This window comes from Pristiophorus japonicus, chromosome 17 (genome assembly GCF_044704955.1).
Source record: "Pristiophorus japonicus isolate sPriJap1 chromosome 17, sPriJap1.hap1, whole genome shotgun sequence".
NCBI classification, from domain to species: Eukaryota; Metazoa; Chordata; class Chondrichthyes; family Pristiophoridae; genus Pristiophorus; species Pristiophorus japonicus.
In genome coordinates, this window is record NC_091993.1 from 125970194 (window position 1) to 125989402 (window position 19209).

General features: G+C 50.4%; 1 protein-coding gene and 1 non-coding gene across 3 annotated transcripts in view; both read right to left on the bottom strand.

Annotated features, from left to right (window-relative positions):
* Window positions 1-18961, bottom strand: part of LOC139228313 (protein phosphatase 1H-like) — a 64047-nt gene extending 45086 nt beyond the window's left edge. For both annotated transcript variants that reach the window (XM_070859496.1, XM_070859495.1), the window contains exon 1: window positions 18726-18961. In XM_070859496.1, the coding sequence (XP_070715597.1) occupies window positions 18726-18961 (236 nt within the window). The remainder of the gene's footprint in view (window positions 1-18725) is intronic.
* trnak-cuu (transfer RNA lysine (anticodon CUU)) lies at window positions 1513-1585 on the bottom strand. Its single transcript has one exon. It is a non-coding gene; the product is annotated as a tRNA-Lys (tRNA).
* Window positions 18962-19209: the final 248 nt, after the last annotated feature.

The window sequence follows — 19209 nt, forward strand, 5'->3', positions numbered from 1 at the left end:
AGATAAATGCTTTTAAAGCTTTAACCTTTGGATGAGGAGAATTTGCACCAAAAACATTTAGAAACAAATGCACTGCGTTCGATCCCAGCCCGTCCTCCAGATTACCCAGCGAGCAGCAGAGGCCTGTGGATCAGGAGGCCCAGGTTTCTGAATGATATAGAAACATAGAAACATAGAAAATAGGTGCAGGAGTAGGCCATTCGGCCCTTCGAGCCTGCACCGCCATTCAATAAGATCATGGCTGATCATTCCCTCAGTACCCCTTTCCTGCTGTCTCTCCATACCCCTTGATCCCCTTAGCTTTAAGGGCCATATCTAACTCCCTCTTGAATATATCCAATGAACTGGCATCAACAACTCTCTGCGGCAGGGAATTCCACAGGTTAACAACTCTCTGAGTGAAGAAGTTTCTCCTCATCGCAGTCTTAAACGGCCTACCCCTTATCCTAAGACTATGTCCCCTGGTTCTGGACTTCCCCAACATCGGGAACATTCTTCCTGCATCTAACCTGTCCAGTCCCATCAGAATCTTGTATGTTTCTATGAGATCCCCTCTCATCCTTCTAAATTCCAGTGAATAAAGGCCCAGTTGATCCAGTCTCTCTTCATATGACAGTCCAGCCATCCCTAGAATCAGTCTGGTGAATCTTCGCTGCACTCCCTCAATAGCAAGAATGTCCTTCCTCAGATTAGGAGACCAAAACTGTACACAATATTCCAGGTGGGGCCTCACTAAGGCCCTGTACAACTGCAGTAAGACCTCCCTGCTCCTATACTCAAATCCCCTAGCTATGAAGGCCAACATACCATTTGCTTTCTTCACCGCCTGCTGTACCTGCATGTCAACCTTCAATGACTGATGAACCATGACACCCAGGTATCATTGCACCTCCCCTTTTCCTAATCTGCCGCCATCCAGATAATATTCTGCCTTTGTGTTTTTGCCCCCAAAATGGATAACCTCACATTTATCCACATTATACTGCATCTGCCATGCATTTGCCCACTCACCTAACCTGTCCAAGTCACCCTGCAGCCTCTTAGCGTCCTCCTCACAGCTCACACCGTCACCCAGTTTAGTGTCATCCGCAAACTTGGAGATATTACATTCAATTCCTTCATTCGTTAATGTTCTAAATTGTTAATGTATATTGTAAAGAGCTGGGGTCCAAGCACTGAGCCCTGCGGCACTCCACCAGTCACTGCCTGCCATTCTGAAAAGGACCCGTTTATCCCGACTCTCTGCTTCCTGTCTGCCAACCAGTTCTCAATCCACGTCAGTACATTACCCCCAATACCATGTGCTTTGATTTTGCACACCAATCTCTTGTGCGGGGATCTTGTCAAAAGCCTTTTGAAAGTCCAAATACACCACATCCAGTGGTTCTCCCTTGTCCACTCTGCTAGTTACATCTCAAAAAATTTCAGAAGATTCGTCAAGCATAATTTCCCTTTCATAAATCCATGCTGACTCGGTCCGATCCTGTCACTGCTTTCCAAATGAAAAGTAATCGCCCAACGTAGGGCTTGAACCCACGACCCTGAGATTAAGAGTCTCACAATCTATCGACTGAGCTAGCCAGGCTCCTCAGCACCTACCCTGTCAAGGATTTTAGTGGGGAGGGTATAAATCGCCAGTGTCCCTGAGCTAGAAGGTGGGTGAGAGAAGGTGTGAGAGAAAAGAAGCAAGAGAGAGAGAGAAACAACGAGAGAGAGAGAGAGAGAGGGAGAGAGAGAGAAAGGTGGAGTCAGGGAGAGAAAGAGAGAGATAGAAATTGAGCGAGAACCAGGGGAGAGGGAGAGGATGAGGGAGAGAGAAAGAAAGACTTGCACTTATATAGCGCCTTTCATGATCACCAGACGTCCCAAAGCGCTTTACAGCCAATGAAGTACTTTTGGAGGCTATTCACTGTTGTAATGTAAAGAAAGAGGGAGAGAGAAAGGAACAAGAGAAAGAGGAGGGAGAGAGAAAAGGAGGATAGGGAGGGAGAAAGAAGCAGGGAGAGAGAAAAGGGGGAGAAAGAGGGGAATAGAAAGTTAGAGAGAGAAAGAGAAGGACTGACAGATAAAGAGCGAGAGAGGATAGATATCAGGCTTTGCAGTGATGCTCGCCATGATTGAGCAACCTGCTGACACCCACTGACTGGATTCACAGCACCGGGGGCAAGGGGGGCTGACACCCACAGAAATGTATTCCAACAACTCCAGGACAGGAGAAGAGAAAAATGGGCGCAAGGAGAAATAAAATCCACAAACAGATCCCAGAAAACTCCAAGATTCTCCCATCAATGGTTCCCTGCATTAAGCAATCTGTCAGCTGAATGCAGCGGCAGATGCTGGAGGCCTCGGGGAGCTGAATGAGCAACCCACTCTCACCTTGCACACACAACAAACCGGTCCTGCAGCTAATCATCGCGGCAGGGAAGCAGAATAATGTGGGACTGGAAATGGGCGCGGTTCAGAAGAAACGTTTACAAAGCATTTACTCTGTATGTGGGAGCGGAGAGAGAGAGAGAGAGAGAGAAGGGAGAGAGAAGGAGAGAAAGGGAGAGAGAGAGAGAGAGAAAGAGAGAGAGGAGAGAAAGAGAGAGAAGGAGAGAAAGAGAGAGAGAAAGGGAGAGAGAGAGGGAGAGAAAGAGAGAGGGAAAGAGAGAGAAGGGAGAGAGAAGGAGAGAGAGAAAGGGAGAGAGAGAGAGAGAAAGAGAGAGAGGAGAGGAGAGAAAGAGAGAGAGAAAGGGAGAGAGAGAGGGAGAGAAAGAGAGAGAGAAAGAGAGAGAAGGAGAGAGAGGAAAGAAATAGAGAGAGAAAGGGAGAGGGAGAGAGAAAGGGTGAGAAAGAGAGAGAGAAAGAGAGAGAGGAGAGAAGGAGAGAAAGAGAGAGAGAAAGGGAGAGGGAGAGAGAAAGGGAGAGAAAGAGAGAGAGAAAGAGAGAGAAGGAGAGAGAGGAAAGAAATAGAGAGAGAAAGGGAAAGGGAGAGAGAGAGAGAGAGAAAGAGAGAGAGGAGAGAAGGAGAGAAAGAGAGAGAGAAAGGGAGAGAGAGAGGGAGAGAAAGAGAGAGAGAAAGAGAGAGAAGGAGAGAGAGGAAAGAAATAGAGAGAGAAAGAGAGAGAAGGAGAGAGAGAAGGAGAGAAAGAGAGAGAGAAAGGGAGAGGGAGAGAGAAAGGGAGAGAAAGAGAGAGAGAAAGAGAAGGAGAGAGGAGAGAAAGGGAGGACGGAAGGGAGAAAGGGAGAGAACGAGAGAGAGAAAGAGAAGGAGAGAGGAGAGAAAGGGAGGACGGAAGGGAGAAAGGGAGAGAAAGAGAGAGAGAAAGAGCGAGAGAAAGAGAGAGAGAGACAGAGTGGGAACGAGAGAAGGAGTGGGTGAAAGAATGAAGAGAGAAAGAATGAAAGAGAGAAAGAGAGAGAATGAGAGAGAGAAAAAAAGAGAAATTCAGAAAGTAAGAAATGAAGAAAGAACTTGCATTTATATAGCACCTTCCACGTCCTCAGGACGTTCCAAAGCGCTTTACAGCCAACGAAGTAGTTTTGCAGTCACTGTTGTAATGTGGGAAAACTGAGGGATGCCTCGGTTTAAGATCTCAGCCAAAAGAGGGATGAGCTATTTGAGCCCTGGAGGCAGTGCAGGAACAAGCCACAAGACTGCTTCCTTGTGACGGGGGGTCTGAGTGTGGAGGCAAGCCTAGGGAACCATAGGCCTTTCCGCCTTGGAAGGAGGCGACTGAGAGATTAATAAGATATAAAGTAAGTTACGGAAATGGTAGATCTGAGACATTACCTCAAGCCGAACCCTGAAGCCAGTTCAAGGGTCAAACTGAAGAAAGATTAACTTCCGACTGACATCAGGAAGTAGTTGTTGACACAAAGGAAAGGACTGTGATAGAGAAAACCCCTGGGCCACTTCAGAGAGAATTGGATGCTGCAATGGGGCGGAAGGGGGAACAATAATTCTATGGCTCACTATTAAGACCGAGGATGGAACTTGGGAACTCCATGGTCAGTGCTTTGTCATCTCTAGACTCGACTATTCCAACACTCTCACGGCCGGCCTCCCATCTTGTTCCTTCAATAAACCTGGGCTCACCCAAAATACTGCCGTCCGAGCCCTAACTCACTCCGAGTCCCATTCACCCATCACCCGTGTGCTCGCTGACCGGTCCGGCAACGCCTCAGATTTTAAATTCTCGTCCTTGTGTTCAAATCTCTCCGTAGCCTCGTCCAGCTCCACAACCCTCCACAGAATCTGCGTTCCTCCAACTCTGGCCCCTTGCACATCTCACCCCTTCACTCCACCATCGGTGGCCGAGCCTTCAGCTGCCTGGGTCCCAAGCTCTGGAACTCCCTCCCTAAACCTCTCCGTCTCTCTAACTCCTTTAAGACGCTCCTTAAAGCCCACCTCTTTGACCAAGCTTTTAGTCATCTTTCTTAATACCCCCTTCTGTGGCTCAGTCTCAGTTTTTGTCTGATCATCATAGGCAGTCCCTCGAAATCGAGGAAGACTTGCTTCCACTCTAAAAGTGAGTTCTCAGGTGACTGTACAGGCCAATACTGGAATTACAGTCTGTCACAGGTGAGACAGACAGTGGTTGGAGGAAAGAGTGGGTGGGGAGTCTGGTTTGCCGCACGCTCCTTCCGCTGCCTGCGCTTGATTTCTGCATGCTCTCGGCGACGAGACTCGAGGTGCTCAGTGCCCTCCCGGATGCACTTCCTCCACTTAGGGCGGTCTTTGGCCAGGGACTCCCAGTGGGGATGTTGCATTTTATCAGGGAGGCTTTGAGGGTGTCCTTGAAACGTTTCCTGTGCCCACCTTGGGCTCGCCTGCTGTGTAGGAGTTCCGAGTAGAGCGCTTGCTTTGGGAGTCTTGTGTCGGGCATGCGAACAATGTGGCCTGCCCAACGGAGCTGGTCGAGTGTGGTCAGTGCTTCGATGCTGGGGATGTTGGCCTGATCGAGAACACTGACGTTGGTGTGTCTGTCCTCCCAGGGGATTTGCAGGATCTTGCGGAGACATCGCTGGTGGTATTTCTCCAGCGATTTGAGGTGTCCACTGTACATGGTCCATGTCTGTGAGCCATACAGGAGGGCGGGTATCACTACAGCCCTGTAGACCATGAGCTTGGTGCCAGATTTGAGGGCCTGGTCTTCAAACACTCTCTTCCTCAGGCGACCGAAGGCTGCGTTGGCACACTGGAGGCGGTGTTGGACCTGTGAAGCGCCTTGGGGACTTTTTCTATGTTAAAGGCGCTATATAAATACAAGTTGTTGTTGTTGTTGGACTGTGATCTTTTTGGAAGGATGAGCCAATAGAGGTTGAAAGAGCTTCCTCATCTGAATCTATCCTGTGACACTGGCTTGGGGAAAGTGCGAGGGAAAAGATTGGTGTGTTTATTCACACTACCTTTTGTTGTAGTGTTTCTCAGATGCGGCCTGCAACAGACTCACGTCGCCCTCTATTTAACGAGTTGCTGTGTTGCCAACGGAGCTGATTTTCCATTGATAACGAAGTCAATACCGCCCATAGATAGCGGGTCCCTGCCCACAGACAACCACGCGGGCCACTTCACACATCGGGCTCAGCATCCTCACCAAACCTGGTCAGGGAGGAAAGGAAAGGAAGAGAAAGAAAGAAAGAGATAAGAAAGAAAGGAAGGAAGGGAAGTCTTGCATTTATATAGCGCCTTTCACAACCTCAGGATGTCCCAAAGCGCTTTACACCCAATGAAGCACCTTTGACGTGTAGTCACTGTTGTAGCCTGGGAAACGCAGTTGGACATATTCCAGGAGGTGTCATCGAATGACCCCTCACCTCCAATGACCCGCCTCCCCACTCTTGCTATTGGTCGGCCGACACGCCCATCAATACTCGTCCAAACAGCTTCCCCCCCCCCATCTCCAATTGTTCTTTTTATGGCAAATAAAGAGAGTGAAAAGAGCGTCATTTAAAAAAACATTAAACGCCGCTACGATTTTTCTCCCAGGATTTTGCTGGCGGCAGTTTCCGGGGAGATTAATCTTTCATTCCTGGAGACGCCAGGAGAGCCCTGGAGGGTTGGCCATCCACTGAGGCCGGCTACGTCACAGTTCCACCCGCAGACTGGCACCTCCTCTGTGGCCAAGGTGAGGGAGCTCACGCCCCACGCGTTACACACACCGCCCACACCACCCCCCCACCCCGCGGCTCAGACAATACGGCCAGGGTCAGGGGGAACCCGCGGGGGCCCAGAGGAAGTATCTGCTCGCCTCTCCGCCGCCAACTGAGCGGAAAGCCGCGCCCTCGGTGTTCACCCTTACATAGGTCGAGGAAGTAGTCGGGTGAGGTACTGGGGGGGGGGGGGGCGGGGTGGGATGGGGGTAGAGGGCTCAGCTGTTACCGATATTGACCACCAACGCCCCAAAACACATCTCTACCCCATCATCTTCAAAAGAACACAAGAAATCGGAACAGGAGTCGGCCACTCGGCCTCTCGAGCCTGCTCCGCCATTCAATACGATCATGGCTAATCTGATCATGGACTCAGCTCCACTTCCTTGCCCGCTCCCCATAACCCTTGACTCCCTTATCATTCAAAAATCTGTCGATCTCCACCTTAAATATATTCAATGGGCCAACCGCCATCGCTGGCAGGGGAGGGAGTGGGGGTGGGGAGGAGAACGAGAGGGGGAGGCGGAAAGGATCCCGAAGGGAATTTGCTGCGCGATGTTCAGGTACGTACGGCGCTCGCTCAGGTCTGCAAACCGCGGACGGGTTTTGCTGCTAATCACGTTCGCCAGCCAGCAGGGCAAAGCCAACAGAATGTGGTCACTTCAGACAGAGTCCCTCGGCCAGCCCCACACTCTGCCAATCTCTGTCCCACCAAAACCACCAGAGCAGCGGGACGGTTCCGACGGCAAATCGAGCCCCTGATGCGCCGATGGTGGGGGCTTTAAGTTGCCATTTGTGGAAAGTAGCCCGACTCGAGCAGCACTTGAGAAATTAACAGGGTAAGTGCTGCAAGGCTGGAGAGTCTGGAACTCAGGGGCCAGCCATTTGCTTCATGGGTTCTTTGCTTAAGAACTCATAGCAACTTCATTGCTATTAAGAACTAGTTGGTTTATTAGCAAAGGTTTAACAATCACACGACACATTACCAGTTCATCCACCAGGCTCACAACCACCTGCCCCATCGTGGATCCCCCGAACCCAACTGGCTGGGGTTTTATTGAGTCTTGGCAACATCACATGACTGACTAAGCCACTCACAATGCAACAGCTCTACAACTATTTTAGTTGAATCAAGTGCACCCTGATTAAAGGGGGCACTAAAACCAACAAAACATAGAAACATAGAAAAGAGGTGCAAGTATAGGCTATTCGGCCCTTCGAGCCTGCACCACCATTCAATGGGTTCATGGCTGAACATGCAACTTCAATACCCCATTCCTGGTTTCTCGCCATACCCCTTGATCCCTCGAGTAGTAAGGACTACATCTAACTCCTTTTTGAATATATTTAGTGAATTGGCCTCAACAACTTTCTGTGGTAGAGAATTCCACAGGTTCACCACTCTCTGGGTGAAGAAGTTTCTCCTCATCTCGGTCCTAAATGGCTTACCCCTTATCCTTAGACTGTGACCCCTGGTTCTGGACTTCCCCAACATTGGGAACATTCTTCCTGCATCTAACCTGTCTAAACCTGTCAGAATTTTAAACGTTTCTATGAGATCCCCTCTCATTCTTCTGAACTCCAGTGAATACAAGCCCAGTTGATCCAGTCTTTCTTGATATGTCAGTCCTGCCATCCCGGGAATCAGTCTGGTGAACCTTTGCTGCACTCCCTCAATAGAACGAATGTCCTTCCTCAAGTTAGGAGACCAAAACTGTACACAATACTCCAGGTGTGGCCTCACCAAGGCCCTGTACAACTATAGTAACACCTCCCTGCCCCTGTACTCAAATCCCCTCGCTATGAAGGCCAACATGCCATTTGCTTTCTTAACCGCCTGCTGCACCTGCATGCCAACCTTCAATGACTGATGTACCATGACACCCAGGTCTCGTTGCACCTCCCCTTTTCCTAATCTGTCACCATTCTGTCTCTCTGTTTTTACAACCAAAGTGGATAACCTCACATTTATCCACATTATACTTCATCTGCCATGCATTTGCCCACTCACCTAACCTATCCAAGTCACTCTGCAGCCTCATAGCATCCTCCTCGCAGCTCACACTGCCACCCAACTTAGTGTCATCCGCAAATTTGGAGATACTACATTTAATCCCCTCGTCTAAACCATTAATGTACAGTGTAAACAGCTGGGGCCCCAGCACAGAACCTTGCGGTACCCCACTAGTCACTGCCTGCCATTCTGGAAAATATCCATTTACTCCTACTCTTTGCTTCCTGTCTGCCAACCAGTTCTCAATCCACGTTAGACAAATTAAACTTTTAACATTGAATTGATCAAATTAAAATTTGGTTGCCGAGGGTGATGATGCACTCCAGTTCCTCCGGTGCCCACCTCTCGCAGAAGGCCACGAGCGTACCGGCGGACACCGTGTGCTCCATCTCCAGGGACACCCGGGCTCCCTATGAGCATACTCACAGGTGCATACGTTACACGGTTTTAGACTGAGATGAGGAGCAATGTCTTCACTCAGAGGGTGGTGAATCTTTGGAATTCTCTGGTCCAGAGGGCTGTGGTTGCTGAACCGTTGAGTATATTCAAAAAGCAAGAAAGACTTACATTTCTATAGCGCCTTCCACGACCACCGGACGTCTCAAAGCGCTTTACAGCCAATGAAGTACTTGTGGATTGTAGTCACTGTTGTAACGGGTGAGATAAGATATATTTTTGGGTCTAGGGGAATCAAGGGATATGGGGATCGGGCGGGAAAGTGGAGTTGAGGTCGAAGATCAGCCATGATCGCATTGACTGGTGGAGCAGGTTCGAGGGGCCGAATGGCCGACTCCTGCTCCTAATTCTTGTGTTCCTAAATCGCAAGTTGCAGAGTCACGAGGGGAATGAATAAATTACAAGGGCAGTTCACCAAGAGAAGAACATAGTGCCGACAGCAGCTATTACGAGGGCCTGCGATCCCAGTGCGGCCCGTTTAACAGTCCTGTGATGTGAGCTCCGTCCCTCACAGCTCTCTGCAACATCGAGAAACTGGCCTCATCAGGGATGACTAGAGTGGCAGAAAATCGCATGCATGGCGATAAAGGATTCATAGCCTGATCAAACCAAGACTATCCCTCGGGCAAACTCTAGTTAAGGAGTTTGTAGATCACTTTATTACGCTTCTCAAATATCTGAAAGTGCTTCACATAGAGAGAGTTGGAGGCAAAGAAAAAATAGACTTGTATTTATATAGCGCCTCTCACAACCTCAGGAAGTCCCAAAGCATTTTACAGGCAACAAAATACTTTTTGGAGTGTAGTCACTGTTGTAACGAAGGAAAGTCGGCAGCCAATTTGCACACAGCAAGCTCCTACAAACAGCAATGTGATAATGATCAGATAATCTATTTTTAATGTTGATTAAGGGATAAATATTGGCCCAGGATATCAGGGAAAACTCCCCTGCTCTTCTTCAAAATAGTGCTATGGGATCTTTTACACCCATCTGAGAGAGCAGACGGGGCCTTGGTTTAATGTCTCATCTGAAAGACGGCACCTCCGACAGTGCGGTGCTCCCTCAGTACCGCCAGTCCGACAGTGCGGCGCTCCCTCAGTACTGCCCCTCCGACAGTGCAGCACTCCCTCAGTACTGCCCCTCCGACAGTGCGGCGCTCCTTCAGTATTGCACCTCCGACAGTGTGGCGCTCCCTCAGTATTGCCCCTCCGACAGTGCAGCACTCCCTCAGTACTGCCCCTCCGACAACGCGGCACTCTCTCAGTACTGCCATTCTGACAGTGCAGCACTCCCTCAGTACTGCCTCTCCGACAGTGCGCCGCTCCCTCAGTACTGCCCCTCCGACAGTGCGGCGCTCCCTCAGTACTGCCCCTCCGACAGTGCGGCACTCCCTCAGTACTGCCCCTCCGACAGTGCAGCACTCCCTCAGTACTGCTCCTCCGACAGTCCGGCGCTCCCTCAGTACTTCCCCTCCGACAGTGCGGCACTCCCTCAGTACTGCACCTGCGACAGTGCAGCACTCCCTCAGTACTGCCCCTCCGACAGTGCAGCACTCCCTCAGTACTGCCCCTCCGACAGTGCAGCACTCCCTCAGTACTGCCCCTCCGACAGTGCGGCGCTCTCAGTACTGCCCCTCCGACAGTGCAGCACTCCCTCAGTACTGCCCCTCCGACAGTGCGGTGCTCCCTCAGCACTGCACTGGGAGTGTCAGCCTAGATTTTTGTGCTCAAGCCCCTGGAGTGGGACTTGAACCCATGACCTTCTGACTCAAAGGTGAGAGTGCTGCCCACTGAGCCACGGCTGGCAAGGAGCAAATAGAAAAACTACCAATCAGCAAAGGGATAAACCAACCTTGTACAGAGAAGGGGGAATAAAAGAAAATCGTTGAAATCATTCAATGGAAGCTTTTGGCTGCCATCTTGTTTGGTCAGCACTCTGGGGATATATTGGGTTAAAAATATGTTTTGTGACCTAAAATTTCCCCAAGTCCTTCTGAAGACCTACCCTGCCCCAGAATCTTATCCTTCCTCATTTGCTCCGTACTTGAATTGGGGTAATGTCGTAAATCCTGTCCAACGTGTCAACTACCACGGTCCGACATCCCATCAATCAAATCGCATTCCCTTCACCCAGCCAACTGATAAAAGGACGTGACACAAACACTTTCCTCATGAAAACCCCTTGAACAATTACCTCAGTAGACCACTCCAAACCCTAATGGACTCACGCACCTGTCACTTAAAAAAAAAATTTGTTCCTGGGATGTGGGCATCACTGACAAGGCCGGCATTTATTGCCCATCCCTAATTGCCCCTTGAGAAGGTGGTGGTGAGCCGCCTTCTTGAACCGCTGCAGTCCGTGTGGTGAAGGTGCTCCCACAGTGCTGTTAGGGAGGGAGTTCCAGGATTGTGACCCAGCGACGATGAAGGAACGGCCGATATATTTCCCAGTCAGGGTGGTGTGTGACTGGGAGGGGAACGTGGAGGTGGTGGTGTTCCCATGCACCTGCTGCCCTTGTCCTTCTAGGTGGTGGAGGTCGCGGGTTTGGGAGGTGCTGCCGAAGAAGCCTTGGCGAGTTGCTGCAGTGCATCTTGTAGATGGTGCACACTGCAGCCACGGTGCGCCGGTGGTGGAGGGAGTGAGTGTTGAAGGTGGTGGATGGGGGACCGATCAAGCGGGCTGCTTTGTCCTGGATGTGTTGAACTTTTTGAGTGTTGTTGGAGCTGCACTCATCCAGGCAAGTGGAGAGTATTCCATCACACTCCAACAACCTATTTGGCACCCACTCAATTAACATTCATGCCTCCTACACTCCATGGGCGATTAAAAACTAAAGCTTGGTGCCAACTAACCAACTATATCCTGATTTATCTCATCTTCTGCCCTGCGCTTGGTGGAGTCCTGAAACCATGGTTGCCAGTCGCTGAGAAATAGCGACCTCATCGTGCTAGGCCTGCCCATCACCAGCTCAATTTAAACACCGGACGGAAAGAACAGGGAGACATTGCAAAAACCATTTAAAAAAAAACGTGGCTCAAAGCACTATTACTATTACTTTCCCATTGAATACTCATTTTCCAAAATTGTTTCTATATTTTTCTTACCCCTGTCCATCCACTGCTCGAGTCTGGGGCTAAAAAAGGGAGGCGGGGGTGGGGGGGATCTCATTCTCATCTCTCCCCCCATTCCCCATTTGGCAGGAGCCCCCCGTCTGTTCCTGATCTCCGGATGGAGTTTGAGTTTGCAACAATTTCTCTGGTTAGAGTGATGTGTTCCTGTAGTAATGCAGGGTCCTAGAGCCCTTCCAACCTTGACAGTGAGCGATCCCACGACTTGGATTAAATCACTGAGTCTATGATTGAACATGGGGCGGGGGTCGGGGGTGTGATTGTGCTTGTGCTTATTGGGCAGCACTCTCGACTCTGAGTCAGAAGGTTGTGGGTTCAAGTCCCACTCCAGGGACTTGAACACAAAAATCTAGGCTGACACTCCCAGTGCAGTGCTGAGGGAGCGCCGCACTGTCGGAGGGGCAGTACTGAGGGAGCGCCGCACTGTCGGAGGTGCAGTACTGAGGGAGTGCCGCACTGTCGGAGGGGCAGTACTGAGGAAGTGCCGTGCTGTTGGAGGGGCAGTACTGAGGGAGTGCTGCACTGTCGGAGATGCAGTACTGAGGGAGTGCCGCACTGTCGGAGGGGCAGTACTGAGGGAGGTGCTGTCTCTCGGATGAGGCGTAAAACCAAGTCTGCTCTCTCAGGTGGACAGCACTATTTCGAAGAAGAGCAGGGTAATTCTCCCCCGGTGTCCTGGGCCAATATTTATCCCTCAATCAACATCACTAGAAAACAGGTGATCTGGTCATTATCACATTGCCGTTTGTGGGAGCTTGCTGTGCGCATATTGACTGTCGCATTTCCCACATTACAACAGTGACTACACTGTGGGGGGCCACATTGTCCGCATGCCCGACACAAGACTCCCAAAGCAAGCGCTCTACTCGGAACTCCTACAAAATGCAAGCGGCCCCAAGTGGGCAGAGGAAACGTTACAAGGACACCTTCAAAGCCTTCTTGATAAAGTGCAACATCCCCACCGACACCTGGGAGTCCCTGGCCAAAGACCACCCTAAGTGGAGGAAGAGCATCCGGGAGGGCGCTGAGCACCTCGAGTCTCGTCGCCGAGAGCATGCAGAAACCAAGCGTAGGCAGCGGAAGGAGCGTGCGGCAAACCAGACTCCCCACCCACCCTTTCCTTCAACCACTGTCTGTCCCACCTGTGACAGAGACTGTAATTCCTGTATTGGACGGTTCAGTCACCTGAGAACTCACTTTTAGAGTGGAAGCAAGTCTTGCTCGATTCCGAGGGACTGCCTGTGATGATGATACACTCCAAGACTACTTCATTGGGTGTAAAACACTTTGGGACGTCTTGAGGTTGTGAAAGGCGCTATATAAATGCAAGTCTTTCTTTTAAAAACAAATTTGCTTTGCTGCTGCTGACAATGTATTGATTAGCGAATAATTCCTCAAGGTCGATTGATTCACTCCTGCGTCATCATCCACCCAACAATGCGGGCACCCTGTCCCGATGACTCGGGCAGCTCCCGGTGAGCGTGCAGTCGGGAGACGATGGTGCGTCACTGTTGCCTGAAGGCTGCGTGGTGCGATCTCAATTAAACAATAATTAAAAGGGTTGATCAGAATGATGCCTGGGGCGAAAAGGATTAAATTCCAAGGCCAGGTTGCATTCACTGGGCTTGTATTTCCTGGAGTATAGAGGGTTAAGGAGTGTTGTAATTGAGGTGTTTAAGATGATTAAAGGAGTTGATGGGGTAGTTAGAGGGAAACTATTCCCTCTGGTGGGGGGAGTCCAGAACAAGGGGCATCACCTTAAAATTAGAGCCAGGCCGTTCAGGGGTGATGTCAGGGAGCACTTCTTCACACAAAGGGCAGTGGAAATAAGAACATAAGAAATAGGAGCAGGAGTAGGCCATTTGGCCCAGTGGCTCAGTGGGTTGTACCCTTGCCTCTGAGTCAGAAGGTCGTGGGTTCAAGTCCCACTCCAGTGCAACTTAAACACAAAATTCCAGCTGCCACACTCCTAGTGCAGCACTCAGGGGGTGCTGCACTGTCAGAGGTGCCGTCTTTTGGATGAGACGTTAAACTGAGTTGTCCTGGGGCCAATATTTATCCCTCAATCAACATAACGAAAACAGATTATCTGGTGATTATCACATTGCTGTTTGTGGGAGCTTGCTGTGCACAAATTGGCTGCCGCGTTTCCCACATTACAACAGTGACTACACTCCAAAAGTACTTCATTGGCTGTAAAGTACTTTGAGACACCCGGTGGTCATGAAAGGCGCTATAAAATGCAAGTTTTTCTTTCTCTCTTAAAACCTACCTCTTTGACCAAGCTTTCGGTCGGTCACCTGTTCGAATATCTCCTTATCTGGCTCCGTGCCAATTTTTTTGACAATTCCTGATGAAGTCCCTTGAGATCCTTTACTACGTTAAAGGTGCTATATAAATACAAGTGGTTGTGGTTGTTGAGTCAAAGCTGCAGGAACCCTGGCTGAAATTTGCCCACCCTAACTTGGGGTAAAGCTACCAAAACCAACAACTTTCACTGGCCAAAATCAGACACTTCAGGGAGTCTCTGGTCTGTATGGCTTTATACCACAGCAAGTGGTGCATTTAAAGCATTGAGCCAGTCATCCCTCATTTGTTAAACATTCTATGGTGCCGATTTGACTGATAATAACCCATTACACCCACCCACTTACAAATATTTCACCTCTGAGTCAGAAGATCGTGGGTTCAAACCCTACTCTAGGAACACTGTGCAATATCCAGGCTGGCACTCCCAGTTATAGTACTGAGGGAGCTCTGCACTGTTGGAGGGGCAGTACTGAAGGAGCTCTGCACTGTCGGAGGGGCAGTACTGAGGGAGCTCTGCACTGTCGGAGAGGCAGTACTGAGGGAGCTCTGCACTGTCGGAGGGGCAGTACTGAGGGAGCGCCGCACTGTCGGAGGGGCAGTACTGAGGGAGCTCTGCACTGTCGGAGAGGCAGTACTGAGGGAGCTCTGCACTGTCGGAGGGGCAGTACTGAGGGAGCGCCGCACTGTTGGAGGGGCAGTACTGAGGGAGTGCTGCACTGTCGGAGGGGCAGTACTGAGGGAGCTCTGCACTGTCGGAGGTTCAGTACTGAGGGAGTGCCGCACTGTCGGAGGGTCAGTACTGAGGGAGTGCTGCACTGTCGGAAGGGCAGTACTGAGGGAGTGCCGCACTGTCGGAGGGGCAGTACTGAGGGAGTGCCGCACTGTCGGAGGGGCAGTACTGAGGGAGTGCTGCACTGTCGGAGGGGCACGACTGAGGGAGTGCTGCACTGTCGGAGGGGCAGTACTGAGGGAGCTCTGCACTGTCGGAGGTTCAGTACTGAGGGAGTGCCGCACTGTCGGAGGGTCAGTACTGAGGGAGTGCTGCACTGTCGGAAGGGCAGTACTGAGGGAGTGCCGCACTGTCGGAGGGGCAGTACTGAGGGAGTGCCGCACTGTCGGAGGGGCAGTACTGAGGGAGTGCTGCACTGTCGGAGGGGCACGACTGAGGGAGTGCTGCACTGTCGGAGGGGCAGTACTGAGGGAGCGCTGCACTGTCGGAGGGGCAGTACTGAGGGAGTGCTGCACTGTCGGAGGTGGTGTCATTCAGATGTGACGTTAAACCGAGGCCCCGTCTGCTCTCTTAGGTGAACGTAAAAGATCCCACGCCATTATTTTGAAGAAGAGCATGGGCTTTCTCCCTGGTGTCGTAGAAACATTGAAATTTACAGTACGAAAGGAGGCCATTTCGGCCCATCATGTCCGCGCCAGCTGACCAAGAGCTATCCAGTCTAATCCCATTTTCCAGCAAATTGTGAGGAGGGCACAAAAAATCTGCAAAGGGATATAGACAAGCTAAGTGAGTGGGCAAACATTTGGTCGATGGAGTATAATGTGGGAAAATGTGAGGTTATCCACTTTGGCGGAAAAAATAGAAAAGCAAATTATAATTTAAATGGAGAAAAATTGCAAAGTGCTGCAGTACAGAGGGACCTGGGGGTCCTTGCGCATGAAACACAAAAAGTTAGTATGCAGGTACAGCAAGTAATCAGGAAGGCAAATGGAATGTTGGCCTTTATTGCAAGGGGGATAGAGTATAAAAGCAGAGAAGTCCTGCTACAACTGTACAGGGTATTGGTGAGGCCACACCTGGAGTACTGCGTACAGTTTTGGTCTCCGTATTTAAGGAAGGATATACTTGTATTAGAGGCTGTTCAGAGAAGGCTCACTCGGTTGATTCCGGAGATGAGGGGGTTGACTTATGAGGATAGGTTGAGTAGGTTGGGCCTCTATTCATTGGAGTTCAGAAGAATGAGAGGTGATCTTATCGAAACATATAGGATAATAAGGAGGCTCGACAAGGTGGATGCAGAGAGGATATTTCCACTTATAGGGAAAACTAAAACTAGGGGATATAGTCTCAGAATAAGGGGCCTCCCATTTAAAACTGAGATGAGGAGGAATTTCTTCTCTCAGAGGGTTGTAAATCTGTGGAATTCTCTGCCCCAGAGAGCTGTGGAGGCTGGGACATTGAATATATTTAAGGTGGAGATAGACAGATTTTTGAGCGATAAGGGAATAAAGGGTTATGGGGAGCGGGCGGGGAAGTGGAGCTGAGCCCATGATCAGATCAGCCATGATCTTATTGAATGGCGATCCAAGTACTTTTTAAATGAGATGAGGGTTTCTGCCTCTACCACCCTTTCAGGCAGTGAGTTCCAGACCCCCACCACCCTCTGGGTGAAGATATTTCCCCTCATATCTCCTCTAAACCTCCTCCCAATTACTTTAAATCTATGGCCTCTGGTTGTTGACCCCAAGGGAAACAGATCCTTCCTATCCACTCTATCCAGGTCCCTCATAATTTTATACACCTCAATAAGGTCTCCCCTCAGCCTCCTCTGTTCCAAAGATAATGGACCCAGCATCTTCAATCTTTCCTCAAAGCCAAAATTCTCCAGTCCAGGCAACATTCTTGTATATCTCCTCTGCACCCTTTCCAGTGCAATCACATCTTTCCTGTAATGTGGTGACCAGAACTGCACGCAGTACTCCAGCTGTGGCCTAACCAATGCTTTGGGCCAATATTTATCGATTGCCGCCAACAAAATTTGTTTTACAAAATGTTGATTCATCTCATTGCTGCTTGTGGGAGCTTGCTGTGCACAACCACCGAGGAATTTCAGAGTGAGTCGCTCCACCCAAAACGCTTTTGAGACGCCAGAAAATGCCACACAAACATATCATTCTTTTACCATTCCTTGTCCATGTCAAATGTCGAGACTCTGCCCTTTCCAACAACAGTGATCAGAAACCGTGCAGATATCGTCTCCGACATTCATACTTTCTGCCCCATTTAAAAACAACGGCGGCATCAGAACACACCGCTCGTTCCCCCTTTTCTCACGCTGTGGCTCAGTGGGTTGTACCCTTGCCTCTGAGTTAGAAGGTTGTGGGTTCAAGTCCCACTCTCGTGCAACTTAAACACAAAATTCCAGCTGCCACACTCCTAGTGCAGCGCTGAGGGGGTGCTGCACTGTCAGAGGTGCCGTCTTTTGGATGAGACGTTAAACTGAGTTGTCGTGGGGCCAATATTTATCCGTCAATCAACATAACGAAAACAGATTATCTGGTAATTATCACACTGCTGTTTGTGGGAGCTTGCTGTGCACAAATTGGCTGCCGCGTTTCCCACATTACAACAGTGACTGCACTTCAAAAAGTACTTCATTGGCTGTAAAGCGCTTTGAGACGTCCGGTGGTTGTGAAAGGCGCTATAGAAATGCAAGTCTTTTTCTCTCAGAGCTGGGCACTTAGGAACATAGTAACACGAGGAGGCCATTCAGCCCCTCGAGCCTGTTCCATTGGCCTGATCCTGTTCCTGATCCATTCAACTGGATCATGGCTGATGCTCAACTCGATTGCTCTGTATCCCTTGATACCAAAACCAACAAAAATCTGTCGATCTCAGCCTTGAAAGCTCCAACTGGCCCCCAGCACCCACAGCGTTTTTTAGGGGTTGGGTGGGTGAGAGAGAGGTTTCCCCTACCCTTTATGTGAAGAAGTGTTTCCTGATTTCTCCCCTGAATGCCCTCGCTCTGACGGCCCCTTGTTTTGAACTCCCCCACCAGAGGAAATAATTTCTCGCTATCCACCCTAACATTTTAAACACCTCTCTGATCACCTCTCAACCTTCTATGCCCCAGGGAATACAAAGCCAGCTCCTCATAATTTAACCCCTTTCATCCCCGGTACTATTCTGGCGAATCCGCGCACATTTGCAGTTTTCTCCACTTCACTTAAGCAAAGAAAGAGAGACTTGCATTTATATAGCGCCTTTCACGACCTCCGGACGTCTCAAAGCGCTTTACAGCCAATGAAGTACTTTTTGGAGTGTGGTCACTGTTGAACTGAAACCTCAGCAAAAAACGCTGACAAAATAAAGACTTAAAATAAACGAAACACCAACTTCTGTAACATCAGGTAGCGAGATGTTCTTATCAGAGAATGATACGTCACAGAGCGTGGCCATTCGGCCCATCGAACCCATGCCGGCTCTGTGACAGAGCGATCCGTTTGGTCCAACACCCCCTGCTCTTTCCCCACAGCCTGGCAATTTTCCTGTATCAAGTATTTATCCAATTCCCCGTTTGAAAGTTACTATTGAATCTGCTCCCACCGCCCTTTCAGGCAGCGCGTTCCCGATCACAACAACTCGCTGCGTAAAAACATTCTCCCCCTCTCCCCCTCTGGTCCTTTTGCCAATTAATCGTCAATCTGTGTCCCTCTGGTTACTGACCCTTCCTGCCTCTGGAACCTGTTTCTCTTTATTTACTCCATCAGAACACTTCTATTAAATCTTCCCTTAAACTTCTCTGCTCCAAGAAGAACAACCCCAGCTTCTCCAGTCTCTCCACTGAAGCCAGTGGAGGAAGTTTAACACTGGTTTCTCGCTCTCTCCCCAATAATTTTGTTTTGAAAGTTAATTTAAGAGAGGAACTGCAGTTAACGTTGGTACTCACTCTGCATAGCCGGTGTCCCAGGGGAGCAGCGTCCTCCTGCCCTGCCCGGGCACCACGATGGGTCTGTTGCTGTGATCCGCCGCTCGCTGCGCCTCCTCTTCGCTCAGATGCAGGAATGGCGGGCGGGAGTAGGGGAATTTGGGGCGTTGCTCCTGGCCACTCCTGGGGCCGGGGCCGCCGCTGGAAGCGGCGCCGCCGACCAGCTGAGAGACAGCCGCTTTCACCCGGCTGATCATCGTCAGTCCGCCGGGGCCAGCCAGCAGCGCTCCTCCCGATCCCGCTCCCGTACCGCCCGGGGGAGGCGCACAGGCGGGGCGGCGGCGCTAGTCCCGCCTCCCGCAGCAAGCCGCCCGGGGGGGGAGCGTTAGAGAGTCGGGGGGCGGGGGGTATATGGTGATTGGGGGGGTTATGGAGATTGGGAGGGTATGGAGATGGGGGTATGGAGATTGGGGGAGTATGGAGATGGGGGTATGGAGATTGGGGG